The sequence below is a fragment of the Pagrus major genome, chromosome 20 (genome assembly GCF_040436345.1).
Source record: "Pagrus major chromosome 20, Pma_NU_1.0".
NCBI lineage: Eukaryota > Metazoa > Chordata > Actinopteri > Spariformes > Sparidae > Pagrus > Pagrus major.
The window spans coordinates 7,538,074-7,559,964 of record NC_133234.1 but is presented as its reverse complement, the minus strand read 5'-3'; the positions used below and the strand labels follow the sequence as shown (position 1 = coordinate 7,559,964).

General features: G+C 38.3%; 3 protein-coding genes across 6 annotated transcripts in view; 1 reads left to right on the top strand and 2 right to left on the bottom strand.

Moving 5' to 3' along the window:
* The window catches only part of LOC141015123 (zinc transporter ZIP11-like), a 150,978-nt gene extending 136,091 nt beyond the window's left edge, over positions 1-14,887 (top strand). Inside the window, exons 7-10 of the mRNA XM_073489049.1 lie at positions 5,947-6,016; positions 13,464-13,562; positions 13,665-13,823; positions 13,947-14,887. Coding sequence (XP_073345150.1) covers positions 5,947-6,016; positions 13,464-13,562; positions 13,665-13,823; positions 13,947-14,025 — 407 coding nt within the window. The 3' untranslated portion in view covers positions 14,026-14,887. The remainder of the gene's footprint in view (positions 1-5,946; positions 6,017-13,463; positions 13,563-13,664; positions 13,824-13,946) is intronic.
* On the bottom strand, positions 7,999-12,071 carry LOC141015124 (uncharacterized). The gene is made up of 5 exons (XM_073489050.1): positions 11,956-12,071; positions 10,627-10,746; positions 9,433-9,706; positions 8,759-8,881; positions 7,999-8,551 (listed from the first exon to the last, which is right to left on the bottom strand). The coding sequence occupies exons 2-5, from the start codon at positions 10,725-10,727 to the stop codon at positions 8,102-8,104; spliced, it is 948 nt and encodes a 315-aa protein (XP_073345151.1). The 5' UTR covers positions 10,728-10,746; positions 11,956-12,071; the 3' UTR covers positions 7,999-8,101.
* Positions 14,888-16,212: 1,325 nt separating the features above from the next.
* LOC141015071 (ankyrin repeat and SOCS box protein 12-like) lies at positions 16,213-19,985 on the bottom strand. Of its 4 annotated transcripts, none has more exons than XM_073488979.1 (3): positions 19,943-19,985; positions 18,360-19,130; positions 16,213-17,191 (listed from the first exon to the last, which is right to left on the bottom strand). In XM_073488979.1, the coding sequence occupies exons 2-3, from the start codon at positions 19,120-19,122 to the stop codon at positions 17,040-17,042; spliced, it is 915 nt and encodes a 304-aa protein (XP_073345080.1). In that variant the 5' UTR covers positions 19,123-19,130; positions 19,943-19,985; the 3' UTR covers positions 16,213-17,039. The 4 variants fall into 4 exon arrangements, with proteins under 4 accessions (XP_073345080.1, XP_073345079.1, XP_073345075.1 ...); XM_073488978.1 differs by having other exon boundaries at positions 18,360-19,127; positions 19,943-19,971; XM_073488974.1 differs by lacking the exon at positions 19,943-19,985 and adding an exon at positions 19,616-19,922.
* Between the last annotated feature and the right edge of the window lie 1,906 nt (positions 19,986-21,891).

Genomic DNA, 21,891 nt, shown 5'->3' with positions numbered 1-21,891 from the left:
AATACAGGTGGGTGAGAAATTAATGGAAAAAGACAGTGTAAAGGGTTTGAGTGAGATGCTGGAACAGCTGTTTCTTGGAATCGATTCTCTAAATCTGTGGTGCTCTACTGAAAGGATTAACTTTATTCTTCTTAAAGATATTCCCTAATTACTGTAAATGTTTGAAGGTGCTGCAAAGCTAACATTATCTGGTGACTGTGAAGACCAAAGCACATGATTCACATAATTATCATACTCATCAAACCATCCAGTGACCCATTGTTCCCTGTAGATTGGGAAAGGTCATACAATAAATGAGCACACTCAGAAAAAATGTGTGTTTATGTTGGATTTTCAGTGACCCTTCCCTCTTTTAGGGTTTTATGGCTGTCACATAGACACACATAAGCATTTCTGGGGGTCTACTCAGAGAATGGATGGCAGGGGTAAGCGTAGCTTTCAGAGGCTGAGTAGTTGATTTAGTGCTTGTTAGAAGGCAAGCTTAAAAATACAAAAGAAACAAGAATAACTGGGTGTTGAGACTAAATCACATCTAAACAATATAAGGTTTTTGCTCCAGGCAAAGGTGAGATATTGAAATCCAGAAAACCCAGTTTGGGTTTCATATCTTCGAATTTGCTTCATATTCTTGAGTTTTATAGACTGAAAACACTGCTCAGTCATATATCTCAGAGACAGGATTTTCGGTGGGTTTTGGCTGTGTCGAGCACAGTGGTGCGCAAAGCCCGGCCAACACTTTTGCATGCTAAAATGCTAATAATGACAAAGCTAATATGTTGATGTTTAGCAGGTAATGTTTACCATGTTCACCATCTTAGTGTAGCATGTTAACATTTGCTAATAAGCACTAAATACAATGTACACCTGAGGCTGATTAACCGCACCAGATGGTTTGTTACACGGAACATCTTGAGAGGTGCTGCTATGAAATGTTTGGAAAAGGGCAGGCATTTAAAAAAAAAAAATGGCAGGCGAGTGGACAAACCATCTATCTATCACCGTCTAACTTCAACCAACCAGATCAACAGTAGGAGAGCGCTAACACAAGCAAAGCCAGTTGGTAAATCAAACTCTTACCAAAGGCAGTCAAAAGAAGAATGAAAACATTTTGCATCAAGAAAAGCCTTTAGTGTTGTTCTTTGCTCTTCTTCCAATGAAATATACTCTACAGTTCTGATTTAACTGATGCTATAGCAACTATACTTACCTCTTGAGGAGCCGCCATTGCCGTATTAAAAAGACAAAGTATTGGACAAAATAAAATTTAGACCTGGTGATGGCACTAGATGAGAAGTAACAAGATCATAATTTATCCTGACAGGAACATTAGTGTCTCTACCGAATTTCATAGCAATTTTTCAATCACTGTTAAGATATAAAAAAAAAAAGTCAAAAGTCATCCTCTTGGGGCAGTTGTTGAATTATTACTGACACTACTAAAGTGGTTGGACCGTCCAACAACCAGCATTGCCATCCCTAGAGCCATGCTGCTACAGGAGCTGATGAAAATCTAGGTCACATAGGATAAAACCATATTCCTAATTGATGTAATGTAATGTGATGGAAAAGCATATAATTCTGTCGAGACTTCCTCCAACCATCCACTCAATAAGAACAGAAAAAATACAAAAGAAGGGATTCTGATGTTTTTGGACAATGACAACACTCTGAAGTCACAACAATGTCACGTCGAATGTACTTCTTCACTGTGGAGCCACGGCACTGCCCTCTGATCCAATGCAGAATGCTTGCTGCCTGCAGAATATTGTAACAATCCTCAAGATAGTCATTCAATAGCCCTGAGATGCAGACAAAGACAGGAAAATATGAGTCTTGTGAGTAAAACGTATGTTAATAGGTATGTGGGCGTTTAGTGCTCCCCTACAAACCCTGGTGTCTGTCTTGGAACACAAACTTCAAGCTAACATTTCCAGCTGTGTAGCCGTACTATAGGCAAGCAGCTATTGTCAGAAAACCCTTATTCTTGTTCCAAAAGAGCAGATAATACTATTTTTCTTACTGGTGTATTAACTTTCCCAGAGGTCCAACAGATAGTGGCATCAGTGGTGTTTCAGACATTAAGAGGATGATGTCAGTAACATTAAGTGTGTGATAACATTTCCTTACCATTTAAGAAAATTCATTTTTGTGTCCTCGTTAAATCAGTTAAGATTTTAAAAAGCTTCTTTTCTATGCCTTGTTCTAACTGTCAAACACCAACCACTGAAACTCTCAGCTAATGTTTTATTCAAAAATAGTTGATGGTTTTCCAATGCCAACGGAGTTTTTACCAGCCCCATGGCATTTCAAACAGTTCCAAAGGATTGAGGTGAATAATAGATGGGACCCACGGTGTGACTGAAGGGTCCTTTTGCTCATAATGGTACTACAATATGTCCCCCTGTAATGGGCCGGAGGGAATTTGATTATAACCCATGTGCACTGTTATCAGAGGTAATGACAGGCATTAGATTATGATGAAGTAGCCACTGGGCTCATGACGTCTGCAGCTGCAGGGGCACCAGAATACCAATCTCTTACTCTCTCTGGTTTCTACTCTCTTTCCTCTTATTTGCATCTTCTTACTTCTCTCATTCTCTCCGTGCCTTATCTTAATCTTTGTCACTTGTTCTAAGTTTAATGCACTTAAAACTCTTTGAGTCCTCTCCTAGTAGTAATTGTAGTTTTTCTTCATCTAATAGGTAACCTTTGGTTATGAATTCCAGTTTTTTTTTTTATGTGCTTCTCTAAGCATGATTATATTTGGTAAGCATGTGTAGCTCCAGCTTTCATGTTCACTCAGGGTACAATGACAGCACAGGTATTCCTGTGTCTACCCTTTTCAATAGCAAGGCTGTGCTTGGTCAGTCTGTACGTTGTAAAGGTTGTGTTTAGTTGTTGGATCAGTCACCATTTGGGTTGAGTGGGTTTCTGGTTTTACCAGCCCAGTCCAGTTTACGAGATTCAACTGTTTAGATTTTGTGCTAACCGGCTAGACTGGCATTTTCAGGTATAACATCAGGTGGAGAGAACTAGCAGCATGTGGCTAGTTAGCAGGAGCCTGGGATAGCCTATTAGCTCAGTTCCACAGGTGGTGCTGAGCTTATGTCTTATTATGATGTACGTAAACTGAGAGTGCTACTATATTTCTCAGTCTGAAGTCCTGAAGAGAAATCTCTCATCAGTAACAAAATAGTGCAGGTTATGCTGAAGCTCATAAGCATGTACTCATTGTTTTTGTAGCCTGCGATACAAATCCTCATTTTGATCCGCTGCTCATATTTGCCTTGTTAAAGTTCCTGTATTACTCTGTTAATACAAACTTAACATATCCTTTATCTGCTTCAAATTAAAAGCCCTCCAGCCTTTCAGTGGACAGAAACCCTTCATTTCTTAACACGCCATTTACTGTAACATTATCAGGAACATTTTGTTGAAAACTAATTGACTTGCAAGGTTCGCATACTGTACAAGACTACTTGAAATATCCTTTCTCCTTTTTCACTCAGCTAAAGTCTTATTTATCATTTTGATGTGAAACTTAAGATGAAGATAGGTTAAGTTGAATGTTGGGCGTGAGAAATGAACACACAACATGTTGCAGTTGCCCTGATGGACTGTACTATTGCTGCACCCTAATACATTTTTAAACTAAATTTTTAAGTCGGCCCAACCCTACTGTAGTCGCCATGCTCAAATTATCTTTGTATTTGCCAATAGCTGATGTAATTTTGTTTTAACTGTTTGTAATGTGCTTGAGTCTGATTGGTGAGGTGAAGTGTTCTGCTGCTGAGGTGAGTAAATAGAGCAGGTATGTGTAGTCATGGGTTCCTATTACTCCTCAGCTCTTGGCATTTATTCATGGCATTTTATAATATAATATGTAGTACATACTAATACGTATACGTAACGGCACAAATAAACATAACATCCCCACTCTTAATTTCTTGCTTATGACTTTATTTCCAAATGAAAAGCAAAACCTAAAGTCTACAATTACACAAGTAGCTCTGTGTGGCTGCAAAGGTGCTTTTATTCAGGCAACAGTTCCTGCCACCAACACAGCCTGCTGCACAGGTAGGCAGCACAACAATGACAAGGGGTCACCTATAATGAAAATTATAAGTTGAGGTTTGGTTAACTTTTCCAGCTGGATGCTACAGCTGCTATGTGACACCAGCAACCACAGATACCAATGGAATAGTTTGATATTTTGGAAAACACTTGTTCACTTTCTTGCTGAGACTTACATTAGAAGATTGATACAATAAATATGGAGTTATAATTACGGAGTTAATGGAGCTAATTTATACGTAATACCTCATTGGTTGAAATAGTACAAAGTTTTCCCCATACTTGTGTGCTGGATTATGTCTTGGTCCTCTACCGCTCTAGAATCTCCACTTGTTGTAAATTCACAGGGACAAGAAGACGCCAGGCTTTGAGCTAAGCTAACCCGCTGGCTGTTGCTTGCAGACATAAGTGGTACTAATCTTCTCATCTAACTTCCGCCAGGAAAGCAAATGAGAGAATTTCCCCAATGTTAAAGTATTCCATTGATCGGAACCTGATTTTAACTGTATCTGAGGACCCTAAACTAGCTATATCACACTGGTGTACTAATACAGCAGTTAAAAAGCAATCTGTTTGGAGTAACATTGGCTCAATAGTAAGATTTTCTACTAGTCCAATGAATTTTTATGTTATAAGTCTCTATGAATCAGGCCATATTGCTTACCATTCCAGTAAATGTAATGTATTTAAAACAGTGGGTCCCAGCAGACATGTCCATTAGCCTCTGTGGCAGGGTTAACAGCTTGCTGTCTGAAAGCTGTCTTAATGCTCATTAAGCAACAGAAACAATAGAAAGAGGAGGAAGAAATGTGCTTCTCTGAGTTGATTAACACTAGTCGTTGAAAAACATGGGTCTGAAGAAAGCCCCAGTGGTGGCCATGTTCTTATGTTCATTCTCTGTGGGCCTCTCATAGTAGGGCATTTTATGTTTAGCTCTACAACTGTGTGTAGTGATTAAATGTAATAACGTGTTTACATGCGAACAAGACAGTGTTAACAAGTTAGCATGACATGCCTGCCTAATAATAGGATGTAGCATCAAATATAACAATTAGCTCTTTGGTCAGATGAATGTTAGATGATTTGAGGAGAACTTTCAGTGTTTTGAGCTTTGATCAGTGGTCAAGTTGATGCTTACTCCTATTTAGCATCACGAAAAAAAATCTGGAAATTAGCTTGTGTTAGCATTGTAATAACTGTGCTATGAAACGCTTAACAGGACCTGACTGCCCATTAGCATATGAAGTAGCCCTACCTTTTTGGTATCCAATGCAAAAGAGGCTGTGGTTCTGACTGCAAACACACACACACACACACACAGACACACACTCAAACACAAATACACTCATAGATACATCACCCACTGTGACCTTTTCACTTTCAATTTGACTGGTGTTTGCTTTAAGTGTGCATGACAGGCATTTCAAATGAGACAAATGGCACATCAGAGGAGAGGGATGCTGCTCAGAGTGTACAGAGCATGTACAGAGGGAACAGAGACATATACAGTGGTCACGACTGTAGAAATCCCTCTTTGCCGCAGTTGTAGAGGTAGAACCTTGCAGTATTAACTCTCAGTTATGGATCTGTAGTTTACATCCAAAAGGGCTTCCTCTGTAGATATGGTTAGGGGAGGTTGCAGGTTTCATTCAGTAATAGCATGATTATTCAAGGTAATGACGAATAAAAGAATACAATGTACTCCTTCGAGTGAAGGTCTTCTCTAGGACTGTAGTAGTTTTCTTGTTCTGCATACCCTCTCTCTATCGATGAAAACATGTTGTTTCAATGTGTAACAAAGTGTTTCAAGGAAGGCAAAAGACAAAATAATACACTAACAAGAATCATTTGTCTGTGTTTTTTTATCTGCAGAGGGTTTGGCTGTGGGGGTTGGATTTGGAGCCATTGGGAAGACTTCATCTGCTACTTTTGAAAGTGCCAGGTAAGATTGATATAAAGGCAAGACAAAGACCACATACACAACACATTCTCATTTATCCGCAGTGTCAACCTTCTTCACTGGTAAGTGAGAAAAAGTTGCTGCTAGTGTTGACAAAAATATCGAAATATCAAAAAATAGCTTGACTGAATTTTTAAAACTGTTTCAATCTTCAATTTCCACAGTATCAATACTGATACTAGCTGTGCTTTCTCGCTCTCTCTTTTCACTCCAACTGCAAGTTGACACACACACCGCTGCAGTGTGCTGACTATGGTCAGGAGTATATTAACTTAAATGCTGTTGTGCTTAACACACAGAACGCAAGTCTTGTTCTATTAATCTTTTCATAAAAATCTCAAATTTTATGCCCTCAATGTTATGTCATTTTGTTCCCTTGGTATCAAACGTGGTATCAAATAAAGACATTTTTCACGTTACAGTACTGTATCGAAGTTAGAGATTCCAAATTAGAGGCTACTTCATAAATAATGTATCTATGTGTCTGGCAATTCAATCATCTGTTGTTATCAGCTGGACACAAAATTATGAATCCCACTAGGATCTTCCATACCTCAATCAAGTTGAAGTCTTAAAATTAAAAAATGTATTTTCTTAGTATAAGAAAGTTAAGTTTAGGCATACCATTCATATGGATGGTATTAGGTAAAGGTTTGGTGTGGTTTAGGTTACTGGTGCTGGGTGCTGTTGTTGTGTGCTGCTGATATCTAGTGGTTACATGATAGTACTGCAGAGAGCAGTGACAGTTGTTAATCAGGAGGTCTTTACATACAGAGCTATGGTCATATCCCATTTTATGACCCAACCAGTCCAGCCTGCTGAACCAGCATCTGATTTGAAAAGGCTGTTCTCACTATAATTCTATTTATTATAAGTGAATATATATGTTACAGTACAATTTTGTCTTTTATTTGAAAAAAATTTGAAACAACACTCAATGATAACCAATAATTAAGAAAAAAAATCGCTTCACTTTCTAGCCCCATAAAAGAGTTTCTCCTGTGCAAACACCCTCTGCAACATATCAGCTGTGCCCTTGTTTTTTTCCCCTAACTCCAGACTTTCCACATGCAAATATTTATATATTAAAAACAAAGTATTGGACAAATTTGAATTTGAACAGATGACGCAACTGCATGAATCAGGATTCATCCTCTGGGCTTCATGAGCATCTGTACCAAATTGCCCAGCAATCCATTAACAGGCTGTGACATTCATTTAAAAAAAAATAAATAACAAAATAAAAATAATCAGTAAGTTTCATATTCTAAGGACCATGAAGGTCCTTAGAAAATCGACTAACTGAATGCAATAATTGAGATGTCTTTTTGTATATAGTTGATCATTTGGGGGCTTACTTCAAAGGAAGAAGGTCTCAAGGTTAATTAATTTGTCATTTTAAAACACAGGGTTGTACAATAAAATGCAATAGAGTGTTGAGGACGAGTTCAGGAGTCTCAGCGTGAGGAAAGAAGTTACTCTCTAGTCTGGTACAGCAGCAGATACTTCTGTATCTTTTGCCAGACAGCAGCAGGTTGAACAGACTGTGGACATGTTTAAAGGTAGAGTAAGAATTTGGGTTGCAGTTGGATGCCTGGCAGAACATGGCAGCTGTCTGGTGCTGAGCTGTGTGCTGCCTACATCTAGTGGTTTCATGATGGTACTGCAGATAACCAGGAGGTCCCTGTCTGACTGAAAGACAGGTGTCACTCTGTTTTTTTTCCCATCATGCCTCCCAAATTAAGGTGGTGGTGTCAGATCATCATGTTTTGTTTTTAAACATTATGTCACCTGTGGGTCTTTGTGTCAGTCAATGTCAAATTAACAAAGTCTGTAAAGTAAGATACACTGTTTGGGTATGCTGATATGCTGAGCCTCTTTAAGGTCATTGACCATTTGTAAATAGCAGTAGCAAATACCCCGGGATCAAAGTCTTCTTTGTGAAAGAAAAAGATAACAGCAACTCAATCTTTTATATTTTATTGAGCGTACAATTTAGTGTGAGCCTTTTCTTGTATATCACCACATGACCTTTTCTGTAGGCTTCACAAGTACAGATGGTACATTTCATATTTGAATACGAAAGTTGCCATTTTGGCTCACAAGAGTTGGAATCTGTGCTCTTAAGTCTGAGAAATAAGTCTTTGCCCAAGTGATCTGATGTTTAGAAAACATAGTCTCAACTACTTCACTTCCGCTGTAACAGTACTGGTCCCGCAGGTCAAAACATCTAACAGGAGGGTAATAACTACTGTTCTCTGTGTAGAACAGACAACAAAACGAATTATACCAGGAATGTTCTGCTGCCACAGATATATAAGATGTTAGGTAGCTTTTGTATTTCTCCAGAAGAAGGTTTAACTGTTGCTGATAAATCCCTGCTGCCTGCATTGCTCTGGAGCCTCCAGTCCCCTCTAGACGCGCCTGATGGATCAACATCTGGGTGTGGAAGGCAGCTCCGTTCACCCACTGCCTGAGAAACCGAGAGTTCATATGTCCATCTCTCAGCATGGAATTCTTAGAAAGAAGAAGGAGATTCACAGGATAATAGAATTAACATATTTGTTTTCCATTTTTCTGATGATGGAAATTCCATGTTTCTTAAATTTAAAAAGTATAAACTAAGATTCAGATTTCTGGCTTAACTTCAATCTTAAAATATCCAGTTCATTGAAGGTAGGATGGTCTTTCAAAAAAGGATGAAAGATTTTGAATGCTTTGCACCTTCAGCCGCGTGAGCTGGACACTAAGATCGGTCTCTATTTGCCTGGTCTCAGCTAGTTGAAGCTGTGGTTTCCCCAAGTTGATCCGCAGACGTTTTAAATACTCGTCCATCAGGTCTCGGACCTCCACAGTCGAGGATTGGAATGTTGAAATTCATGAAAGCAAAGTTTGAGTATCGGTCACTTACATGCATACATTTTTTTCATAAATTCTTAGATAAAGAAACTGATGGTAGTCATTTCAAATATGAATAAAATAATAATTAAATGTCTCTGCAACAATTAGTCAATTGATTGATCGAAAGAAAATAAGGTGTTCAACTTTTGATAATCGATTATCCAGTCAGTGATTTTTGCGCAGAAATGTCACAATGACCACAATGTTCTGGTTCCAGCTTTTTAAATTCTTAAAAGGGATTTGCTGTTTTTCTTTGTCACTGATAAATTAAAAGTCTTTGGGTTTAGGTTTGTTGGTGATTGTTGGTTGGACAAAAGAAACATTCTTTACAAGTTTTTGACACTTTATACACTGAATGATTAGTCGTGAAATAAATCTGTAGAATAGACAATATCTTTAGTTACAGCCTTAGATCCGACCATAATTAAAAACGCTCAGTTAAAAAATAGGACTACATTGGACAAGGTCGGTAATCCTAGGAAAGATCAGGGTCTTACCTCATTGGCCTTCTCCTGTGCAAACACCCTTTGCAACATATCAGCTGTGCCCATAGTTTCCTTCCCTAATGACTTCCCAACTGTCTCCAAGATCAGTGAAATGATGAGAGCCCCAAGTCCCACAGCATTAGGCACCGAGTTGAGCGCAGCCAGTGCAGAGCCCACCTTCTCTACAATGGTCGCCACCTCACTGAATTCTCCAACGTATAAGACTTCATCTCTATAATCATTCAGCACTTGGGTTGAGTAGAGTCCGGAGTATTTTAGTATGGAGCTGAGTGGAGAGATATAATCATTAGTTTGATAAATAATAACTTTGTGTGGTTGAATATCAAAAACATTCACCTTCTTCAAAGCTACTGTACACCACATGTCTGATACTATTATATTTTTATCTTTCTTACTATCAGATTTTGTTTTTCTATAAACTGACTGCGTGCTTGACTGCAAATTAACAAGACTAAGAGTCTACAACCATACTAGCAGCTCTGTGAGGCTGTACTTTGGCACAGTAGTGCTTGGAGCTACTGTATATAAAAGCTATCATCAGCATGCTAACATGCTCACAATGACAAAATACTGTTATAATTCTTCATTTTTTCCTACTATATTAATATCTGTATTACTAGAATTTTCTGAAAAGTTGAATGTGAATTAACTAGACCAGGAGTCTACAACCATGCTAGCAGCTTTGTAAGGCTGCAGCCTTGACTACTTTGGCACAGCAGTGTTTTGAGGTAGTACTGTTAATGCTGACATCAGCAGCAGGGGTAGAGCTAGGTAAAAAATTAAATATTAAATATATAAGTTCAGTATGGGAATAATGAGTTGATAGGGTGATCTTAAATGATCCACCTGAATTAAACTGGATTAGACGTAGGGTGATGAAAGGCAGAAGAGGCATTTTTTTATATTAAAATATCTTGGAGGGTATTATCATACATAAACCAAGGGATAAAAGGTATGTTGAAATTGTTTTATTGGCTAACATTAAATTTTTTTTAACATTTAAATCATTTTCCTTTCTTTTGATTTGTCACTAGTGAACTAAGAGGAACAACTTAATAAAACAAATAGGCCTAGGTTCCACACTGTGACTCTATGATTCTCCACTCTATATGTTATAATATCTTTAAACCACCTTGAAGTTAAAACATAGACATGCATTTTCCTTTGAGCAGTGAGTGTGCCTACCTGTCAATTCCAATGCCGGGCCATTGTTGTGAATTAAACATTCCCTCAGAGTACATGTCAAGTTCTGCTTGTCGCTCCTCTGGAGACAACGACTGGCCCATTTTCAGTTTTGCTGTTTTTCTAGGAGCAAGAAGAGCAGAGGACTGTTTAATTAAGTGTGTTTACCTCTTCAAGCCCTGTCTTTTTATGAAACCGTACACCTCCCTAAAGCTCTCTTCTTTCATTTTTTTTTTTTACAACTATCTTCCTCACCTCATCTGTCCCTTAAATGTGAAAAGGTACAGGAGACAGAGAGCACCTCTAAAGCTCACTTACACATAAGATCTACTGTGTTTAACCCATACAGTGGTCAGGAAAGAGCCAGGGTAGCAAATTTCCTGTTTCCAGTCTATGCACTACACCAACGATCTCTTATTTAATTCAGTATAGACAGTTACGAGAGACTTCCTGGAATCACCACTTGTGGTGCAACAACCTCACGGTGACTGGTTCCAGTCAAGAAATAGGTCCCATACATAACCTTAAGTAACACCATACATTGTCCTTTTTACACTCTTTGTGTAGATTGAAGAAACAAGATACAGTATAACTTGTTAATTACACTATACACAGAGCCAGGCTAGCTGTTCCCTCCTGTCACCGGTCTTAAGGTTAAGTTAAGCATAATGGCTGCAGACTTCAGCTTCATACTGAATAGACAGACATGATAGTGGTATAAATTGCATCATCTGATGCTCAGCAAGGAAGCCAATCAAGATATTTCCCAAAATGTCAAATAATTTAGATTTTAAAATGCAAATCATTCTAACAAAATTTATCATGGCTGTTAGAGGCACTCATTTACTTTTCTGTTAATTATAATTACAAAAATCTAAATTTGCATACTACAACAGGCACAAGACATTATACAAAGAAAAGACATGAAATCTATCAGAAATGTAGTGTTTAACTTACTTTTTTTTGTTACCCACTGATTTGTCAATGAGATTAACAAACATGGCAATGGTCCCAACTTTCAGAGAATACATACCTCTACCAATGTTGCACTTTCTTCTGAATTTGTTATTTTACTAATTGATTTGATTTAATCATTTTTTAATTTTCCTTATTCACATCTGGATTAAAACCAGCATCAAAACACAATGAAATACATCAGAGAAAATGCTCACAAATGGCCTGTGTCACAGAAATCCATGGAAAGATTCCAGCCCTTATTACATTTTTATTCGTCCGTGGCCACACTTTCAACGATATGACACTCAAACTCTGCCAAGTAACAAACAAAAAAATTAAACTAAGAGCACAAACCATTTTTAAGTATTAACTCACCTCGTGAGAACAGAGCTGTAAAAAGGATCAAGCAGCAATGAGCCAGAGGTTATTTTCCCCTGCCTGAGAAGGTTTAGGTGTTTTTGTCAGCTGTAACACTGGAGTTTGAACAGTGTGATTAAATTTATGTTGCATCACTGAGGACGCTTGTTGACATTGCAGAGATAAAAGAGGGCAATAACATCACACACGCACAAACCGAGTGCGTTGTTTTTTAATACAGTCCTAGTCCAGATGCTTGTTCATCTTTCTACACTGTCAAGTGTCAAATAAGAAATGATAAGAAGTTAAAGCAAGGCAAGGCAAGTTTATTTGTATAGCACAATTCAGATACAAGGCAACTCAAATTGTTTTACAGTTGAGCAGGAGATTCCTCTCTGGGAATCAGAGATATGACTGACAACAAAAAATATATTGTTGCTAAAAGCCATATTTCTTGAAAAGGTAGCAAAATATACCTCATATATCAGAAATTAAATGAACTACTCCAGCATTAAAGTGTTCTTAGGACACATGTATGTCATTAAAACAACAAAATGAACTTTATGGCACTGATGCAAGAATCCTATAAGTTAAACATAGCATAATGGAGTCATCCACATTGATTTGCATCATTGCTCACAATGTCCTGATAATAAGAGGATGAAAAAAATCACTGTCTGTCTTTATTTTTCTTTATAATTTCTTTCAATATTTTTGCCAAGGTAGCAGCGTGGATAGCATTTTGTTGACCAGGCTACTCAGGTCCAGGCTGAAATATCTGAACAACTATTGGATGGATTACAATGACGTTTCATACCGACATATTATAATAGTGGTCCCCAGAGGATGAAACCTCAAAGTTGACATTTCTGGTTTTAAGTGATATGTCTTGACAATATTGGATAGATTGCCATGAAATTTGGCAAACATGTTCATGGTTCCCAGAGGATAACTCTGAGTGACTTTGTTAGTCCTTTTTCTGTTGCACTAAGTAACAGGTTTCACATATACTTTGAAATATCTTACTGTCTACTGGGGTGATTGGTACCACACTTTGTACAGACATTCATGGTTCCCAGTGGATGACTCCTAGAGACCTTTGTGATCCCCTGACTTAATCTTGTGTTACCAGTAGCTCAAGTTTTCACATGTTTTGAGAAATGTCTCAACATCTTCCTTAAAGATTTGCATAAAATTTTGTGTAGACATTCATGTTGCCCTGAGGATATATCTTTGTTCACTTTGGTGATTCATCAGCATGTTAACTTTGTCTCTGTGAGCATGTTAACATGCTAAAATTAGCATTTAGCTCAAAGTATTGCTGAGCTCAGCCTCACAGAGCTGCTAGCATGGCTCAAGATTTTTTGTTTCATCTTCTCCTTAATTTAAATTCAGTTTATTTTTTCAAAGGCTCTATTTATTTTTATGCAAAAGCAAACTACACTACACTACACTACATTAGAGGTATGTTGTTAACATTTATCATTTATTTATTTGTTTGGTTGTTTATTGGTTTTGCCCCTCAGAAATTTGGCCATCGGTATTGGCATCCAGAATTTCCCAGAAGGCTTGGCGGTGAGCCTGCCGCTCCGGGGCTCTGGGGTCTCAACATGGAAAGCCTTCTGGTAAGGAAAAACATGTGTGTCTATGCACTGTGTCAGAAACAACACTGAATAACCATACATTAAATTTGAACAATGCAACTGACTTTTACTGTTTTCCATCAGGTATGGACAGCTCAGCGGCATGGTCGAGCCTATTGCTGGATTGCTGGGTGCTTTCGCCGTTGTCTTGGCAGAACCTCTGTTGCCGTATGCGTTGGCATTTGCTGCTGGGGCGATGGTTTATGTGGTGGTGGATGACATTATCCCTGAAGCTCAAGTCAGGTGAGAAGGAAAAGAAGATACTCAAGTAAATTTGATGAGATTTGGTGTTTCAGCCAGATTAAAGATTTTCAGCATCTTTCTGACTAATATCCCATTTCTTCGCTCCAACTCATTGTCAACCAGTGGAAACGGGAAGCTGGCGTCCTGGACCTCCATCCTGGGCTTCGTAGTGATGATGTCACTAGACGTGGGGCTGGGCTGAGGTTACCGTGACAATTATCGCCATGTCAGCAGAACCAAGGGACGTGATGTCATCACAGCGCTGCTGAGCTCAGTTTTTAAGAAGGGGACCAAATGAAGTGTTTTATTCTGAAACACTATTTATCTATTTAGTTTGAATTGTTGCTACTTGAAATTCAGAAATGACAGAAACACAGAACTATTTTGTAAAACAAGTTATGAGGATGACTGGACTTGAATGGTTTTCTTTTATTTACAGGCTGGCAGTTATTTTGTTTGAGCAGCTGTAACTTTCTACAAATGATATCTCGTTTCAGAATGATGTATTGAATATTTTTGAATATTCTCCTGACTCCGGAACATTTGAATGTTTTGCTGAGAGGATACAGTTTTTTGAGTTCTTGTTTTACAAAAGATTATTTTAAAACAAAAGCGGTCAGTAATGAAATCTAAATGAATGTCATTTTTTAGTTTACTGCTTCTAGTTTTTGTATTTCCTCATGATTGCAATACTTGAAGTCTGGTGTTTGATTTGGACCTTCAATGAATGCTTTCGTAATGCTTACTCTATTCTGATCATTGTTGCACTAAAGCAAGGTACAATGTGATTTTGGTGTACTGAAACGTGAAATTCCAAATGTGATCTGTCTACACAATTATGACTTTGTTTTCAGATGTTGTTCTGTAACAAACTCCAAACAAATGATACAGTCTCCTTTATAACCAAATGTAGTGCCTTCATTTATTTAGGGCACAGTCTGCTGTCATCTACAGGTCAGTCTGAAGAATCATGTTGAGGGCCATGTCTAATTATTTAAATGCTGATGAAGTAAACACTTAATAATGTAATGTATTTATATAATTAAACAACCAAGTGATTCTCAGTTTTCTTCAACTTGTTTTTTAAGTCGCACAGTATGATGTGTCCAACTGTCTGCTTTTCTGGTTATACATGCTATGACATGACATTCATTTCTAAATGAATACTCACCTACAGATTAAGCAGACAAATCCAACGAAACCTAAAATAAGACCCTGAAATTTTATCTTTCAATCATTCTTTCTTGCACGCAGCTCTGGGCCAGTTTGTAAAAAACTGGTCTTAGGAATGGTCTTAAACATTGACTCATGAGTCAATGACTTCTTGCTAAAAGTAGGACTCAGACGTCTTGCAAAATTAAACCACGTATACCTTTTAACACAAAGTCTTACATAGGTGCCGAGTCCTGTGACTCCCTAACTGCTGATATGGCCCCACCGAAATACATTCCTCGAGCACTGAATCAACCAATAGCAGGCCCTCAAAGGCCACAAGCAAACGGTGTCATTTTTAAGACTACTCAACATAATTTAATGTATCAAACGTTGTACATAAACATAAAAGAGTAAAGCTTATGTAAGACATTCCCCCCCTGTTGTTATGTTGACAGCATAGACATAAGATATAGGATAACTTCTTAAATTATTTAAAGACGGATGTATTAAACAATCATTTACTCATCAGTGCCGGTCCTACCATTTTGGTCCAGACTAAAGGAGCTAAAATGGGAACTTTGCCGATTTTGAATGCACCCAGAGCAAAAAATCTGCCAAATGATGCAAAACACATCATTTATTGGATTTTAGGGCTGTCCTATCAACTACAGATTGTACCGCCACCTTTTTTTATGCATGCATCCACGGACACAAAGAGTAAAGTCGGATCGAGAACTACTCAAAGACCGAAGATGACCAAGCAGTCCCGACCATCATGGACTTTCCTCTACAGTAACCTGACCTCAACGCCATTGAACATTTAATAGGGGCACTTGAAGACTGAAAAAGTCAAAACATTCTGTGTGAGAAAAAGATGCTTTGTGAAACACTGTTAAATCATGCTGGAATAACATGAGTCATCAGGTTTTGCACACACTTGTGGAGTCCATGCCAGCTCGAGTGCTGTCATTTAAGCAAAAAGGGGACGTACCATATGCTAAGATGCTATAAAATTCATGGACATTTTTCAAAGACTCAACTTTCCCTCAAACTACTAAGCTTGTAACAAACTATCATCTGTAATGAAAAAAACATTAGTATTAGATTATTAGAATTACATTCAAATGTACAAAGAGCAAAAACAAAAAGCACTACCCATCAGTGATTTATGCAGCGAATCATGCAAGTCAGCAATCGGTGAAATACTTAATAATAATGGACTGGCATTGCACAATTATCACATGAAAATTTTAATTGGGTGAATATGTTGGTTTATGACTGAATAGCTGAAAAACTGATGACATTCCCATCAGCCACGGCTTTACATTGTGTTTAATCAGCAAATGTTAGCAAGTTAACATGAATATCTAAGACGGTGCAGATGCTCTACCTTCTTAACATCGTTAGCATTTGTCTCAAAGCACTACTTTACAGCCTCACAGAGCAGTTACCATGGCTCTGACTTAAGTCTTGTTCCAAAGAGCCAGGGGTTTACCTAAAAATGAAATGTTTCCCTGAAAAGCTAACAGGCAAGTTTTCACTGTCTTTCAAACTCACTGAAATTCTTTAATGTAACCACTCAACTTATATAATTATTGCACTTTTTATACAGTATGGATGGGATTAAAGTGAACATTACTCTCAATTTCAAGAAAAAGAGCGAAGTCATGTCTTTCTTAGAGCTTTTTTTTTCTTCCTTTTTTTTACAACTTATGCATGTATTTCAATGAACGAAGTCTTTTAGTTTTCACTGAAGCAAACAGCTCTGTTAAAGGAAGTTAACAACTTGTGACAAACATGTGACAAAGACACCAAGAAACGGCTTCCTTCAGAGAGGTCTTCCAATAGCTGCAGGATGTAAGTGCTAATAATAAAACAAAAGTTCAGCCAACTTATCCACACATTTAATACTTTCACTTAGGAATCAGTCTTAAGACAACAGCACATGAACGGACAGAAATCATTTAAAAAAAAAAAGATAAAGGTAGCCAACAGTCTACAAACCAAACAAAAACTTAAGCTCAAATAAAAACGTGTACATTGTGTCTGCGGCTCACACAGCTACAGAACAGTGACTGGGACTGGCTTGTGTTGCAAGAAATTAATGAGACTTGTTGGCATTTCCAGCTGGTCGATACAGTGGATCTTGTTGATCTTTTTGAGGTAACTTCGGACAGCGAGTCGGCACTGGGAAGTCAAGGCCTTTGGATTTCCTGCAGATGACAAGAAGAAAGTTATGGCTCAATGGCTTAATCTAACAAGATTTGTCTGAGGCCAAAGGAATATTTGAGTCTTTGTTTGTGATGTTTATCTTGCAGTTTAAGTGCTGCAGCAATAACATGTCCAAATCCTCGATTACTTTCTTAACTTCTTAACTTCATCACCACGATGAAGACTTTAATTCAATGGTCTCCATTAACCACTGGATTAAATGGAAGGAAAGATCTGCAAAAAACTTTGTGGAAAATTTGTCTTTTTTTTTTTTTTTAAACTCATGCAGTCACTTCAGTGGTCATCAATATCAATGTCAGATCAGAAAGAGAAAATACTTTCTTTTTGCGTCTTGCTGTTGTTAGTCATTGATAAGCCACCAAGAAACTACGGAGTAAATACCAAAAACATTTTATTTTACCGGTCTTTCATTATCTTAACGTTTCCTAATAATTTTATAGAAAGTTTCCCAGAAAAAAAAAAACATAATTTCATACTTATTATAGGGGAAAATAAGAGTTTCTCAAATTTTTGGAAACTTTATTCTCTATATATGTAGAATTTTATCTTGCCTGTAGAGAAAGAGCTGCAACAATGACTCAATTTATCATTTGGTCAATCGAAACAAATTTAACCGCCAACTACTGATTTTATTAAAAATGTCAAACATGCTTTTCTTTCTGCAATTTTAAGACATCAGAGTCCGCTCTGGTAAATTGTGGTCAACGTTTTTAAATTCTCAACAGATAATTCAGTAATTCCAAATTATTCATTAGTTGCAGCTCCACAGTATACAAATTTAACATTTTTCATGACAGTGCAACAACTAAAACACTAGCTTACTATAGCAATTCTACCACTTGAAAACTGTTTCTGCTTCCCTGTAATTGGTACTAAAATAGATTGTCCTTTCTAGCGCTTATCAGAAAATAAGAGAGAAGAAATTATTCAGAAATTACAGAGCCATGAAATACCTGCTACCAAAATGTAATAAATGAGTCTCAACATTACTGCTCAACTTCAGCAAGCCATAAATGGTCTTAAATCTTAAGTTTTGACCTATTGCTCCTTATCATCCAGTTCGAGCTAGAAATCCATCCTATTTCAGGTTTGGGGCTCCATCCAGTCAGGTTAAAGAAGTGTGTGAATACGTGCAGTTTGATTCAGTACCTCTCTCGTGTAGAAGCAGCTCCACAGCCTCATTCTGCTTGGTTGACTTCTCGATGATCAGCGTAGGGAGGTAGACGTTAGCTCCGAAGTCGATCAGCAGCTGGATGTACTCCACGCCACAGCCATGCCTGAGGCACATCTCCAGCACAGTTTTGGGCTGCTTGATAGAATTCAGCAGCTTTGCATCCGTGCAGTTGTAATCTGGGTCTGCCCCATAGAGGAGCAGCAGTCTGAAACACTCCATGTGACCGTAAACGGCTGCCAGGTACAGCGGCCCGCTGGACACCCTGGCACTGGAAGTCCAGAGCAAGACTTTGGAGCGGGAGTTCACCTCGGCACCATGTTTAAGCAGTTCCTTTAAAATCTCCACATCGCCCTCCCGAGCAGCAGTGAGGACAGGAGAGCAGTTGTTGGATGAGCTGCCATTGGGGTTGGCCCCAGCTCTGAGGAGTGCTAAGACACAGTCCAGGTACTTGCCACGAACAGCTGCGAAAAGAGGCGTCTGAGCCTTGACATCCGCGCAGTCTACCAGGGCACCGTGGGCTAGCAGAACCTGCAGACAGCTGAGGTGGCCCTTCGACACCGCAGCGTGGAGAGGCGTGCCTGCAATGCCCCAGCCGCCTCTGCAGTTGATGACTTTCTTATAGATTTCTTGGCAGAGCATCTCATCAAGGAGTCTGTCATTGTTTTGTAACACTGCCTGTCTGAGCTGGGAAATTTCACAACTCCTTTGTTCTTCCTCAGAGGTCCTTAGTTTGAGCATAGAACCTGCTGAAAAATATGAACAAACACAGACAAAATTAACTAGACACCAAAATATATATCTGACAAATACCTACTTTAAGATGTGTGCTGGAATGACTTGGAGCAACACACTGATCCTCTACCCCGTAACAAATATACTTTAACCTACACAGAAAACAATTCAGCTCTTGACACATCCATCTTTGTGAGTGTCATTCAACAGCTTGTCTGTTACTCTGAGTTGCAGCGATGCTCTTTAAGCTTAGATAAGAAAGCTTCAAGACACACTGCTGCATCACCTCCATGGAAACTCATTAAACCAAACTCCCTTGAAAACGTCTCACAATCTAATGTTTAATGACTTGTCGACGAAAATACACAAATAGCAGGTCACAAGCTATTGTCACTTATGAATGATTGAATTCTTCTGGAAAATTCGGCATGCAGTATCTACATGATGTTGTATAATTAGCTAAGTACAATACATTTTTCTAAAAGCTATGTCTACTCACATCGTGCTGCTCTGAATAAGCAGGATGGGTGTCCAACTGTGACCTGCTGTAACGTAATTAAATGAATGCCGAACCGACGACCGGCTGAAAATGTTGTGTATTTACAATGTTTGCCATTTAATGACTTTCCGTTACACACACAGGAACCAGTAGCGTCACGTATCAGGGCCAACAGGAGCATTTTCGCTAAATATTAATTTAAAACGAAAACCGATATGTCCAGTTTGATATCAAAACACAAATCTAAGCGTTTCCTTGTTTTAAAAAGAGTCGTAGCAACATAAAGAAGCTAAACAGTTAAGTTTTATTCCTTTAATATTGGCCTACCTAAGATATGTCACCATCAGCTGCCTTCTTCATCTTCCTGTTTGTTGTTCTTCTTCGTCGTCTTCATGTCATGTATCACATTGAGTTAGATTTCGCATCGCTGCCCTCTAGTGTCTCAAACTGTTATAACAGAATGGTCACTGTGGTCAGTCTGCCACTTTTTACATAGTTAAATTATTATCAATGAATTAGTTGACCCGTTTAAACAAGCCATTACAAATTGACGAGTCAAATTAGATATTTATTTTTTTATTCTGAATTCATAAAAAACTCGAACATAAATTAAATTGAATAAAAAAACTCAAAATTATCAAATAATCCCATGAATACTGTATATTTGTCACATATACATTCGACCCATAAAACTGGGAAATGGTTTAAGAACTTTAAGAAGATTATGGTTATTATTTAATAATTCAACTGTTCCTGTTTTCCTGTTTGTTCAATTCTAAATATTAAAAAATAAAGTAACTACTGAATGAAAGACAAATAATTTGGGTAAATTGTAAAATATTTAACTGAACCAACAATTTTTTAAGGGGCATTTTGAAATTAAACTGTAGTTATGAAGATAAGAGTTACAATTCATCCATATGACTTTTTTATGTAATTGTTAGGTGACTTTTCATATTTATTCAATACTGAGCACTTTAATAGCTTCTCTGTGGGTTAGCATCTGATTTGTAGTTGTCACGCTGCATAATTATATGGCTTTAAATTAAAGAAAGATGATTTCAAATGCGAGTGATCTCAAATAGAAAAAGGTAAATGTTAAAACATTAATTCATCATTTAAGAGCGCACACTCCAAGCTGCAGAAAAAATCTCGGCTATTTAAAGTTATACCATAATGTGGAGACGTAGAAGATCAGTTGTCTATGCGTAATTCCTGTACTGTACCTGGAACTTTTGGTCCCAGGAACTTCCTTGCATGGAACTAAAAGTTTCCAGTACAGTACTAAAGTAAATGCACAGAATACTTTCACTGTTGGATTCTCAGTCTATTGATGTAGCCAGTAGGCTACAGCTTCCTCCTGCTGAATCTGCTGCTCCTGGGAGGGGAAAAGTTCTAATACAATCATCTCCATAGCAATGGACTGACAATTCTCAGCCATAGTTGCCTTATCACCGCCCTCTGCTTTATCTGTTCCCTCTCCAGGCAACCCAGAAGGCATCCTTTCTTTTACAGCCGGGTCTATTTCTTTTGCTTCTGCGTCACAGAGCCATTGTCTAGTTAGTGATGAGGTCTCGGTGTTACTGCTCGGACAACAGGCCGTGGGCACAAGGCATCAGAAAAGATTTGAAACATCTTCCTACTTGGCTTAAAAAATAAGGGTTTTGGCAGCCTTGAAAAGTTACCGATCCCTCTAAATTCCTCTAACACATAAAACACAACACTTTGTTGCCAAATAACACCAACACTACAATGACTTTTTGGTTTGTGAGTCTTGTTTCTGTCAGGACCCTTTGCTGCATCCTGCCTGAGTGAGTCTGACTGTTTCTATTGAGTGCCAGGTTTTACAACATGGTAATGAGCAGCGCTGGCCTCCTCTGTCCACTCCGCTTCTATAGCTGTTGCTGAGAGACAAAGTAGAAGTCAGCCAGGCGTTCAGAGAGAGTGGAGAAGAGGCCTTTAAAACAACGACACTGCCATAACTCACAGTGTGTCCGCAGGATGAGGGGAGGAGGTGTCAGAGGAGGGAGATGAGAGCGTGTGTACAAAACACAGAGTTGGGTTGAAGATAAGGAGGAGTAATTGAAAGGAAGGCAAAATGTTCAACTCATGCAAGAACACTGAGGATGAGGGAAGAGTCGTGTAGCAATAACATGAAGAAAGAGGAGGATCAGCACGTTTAATGCAGTGATAGGAGGGCACTGAGTTCAACAATGCTCCTGTGGTGATTAGACAGTGAGTAGTTTTTTTTTCTTCAGGAGGATATGATGTGCTCT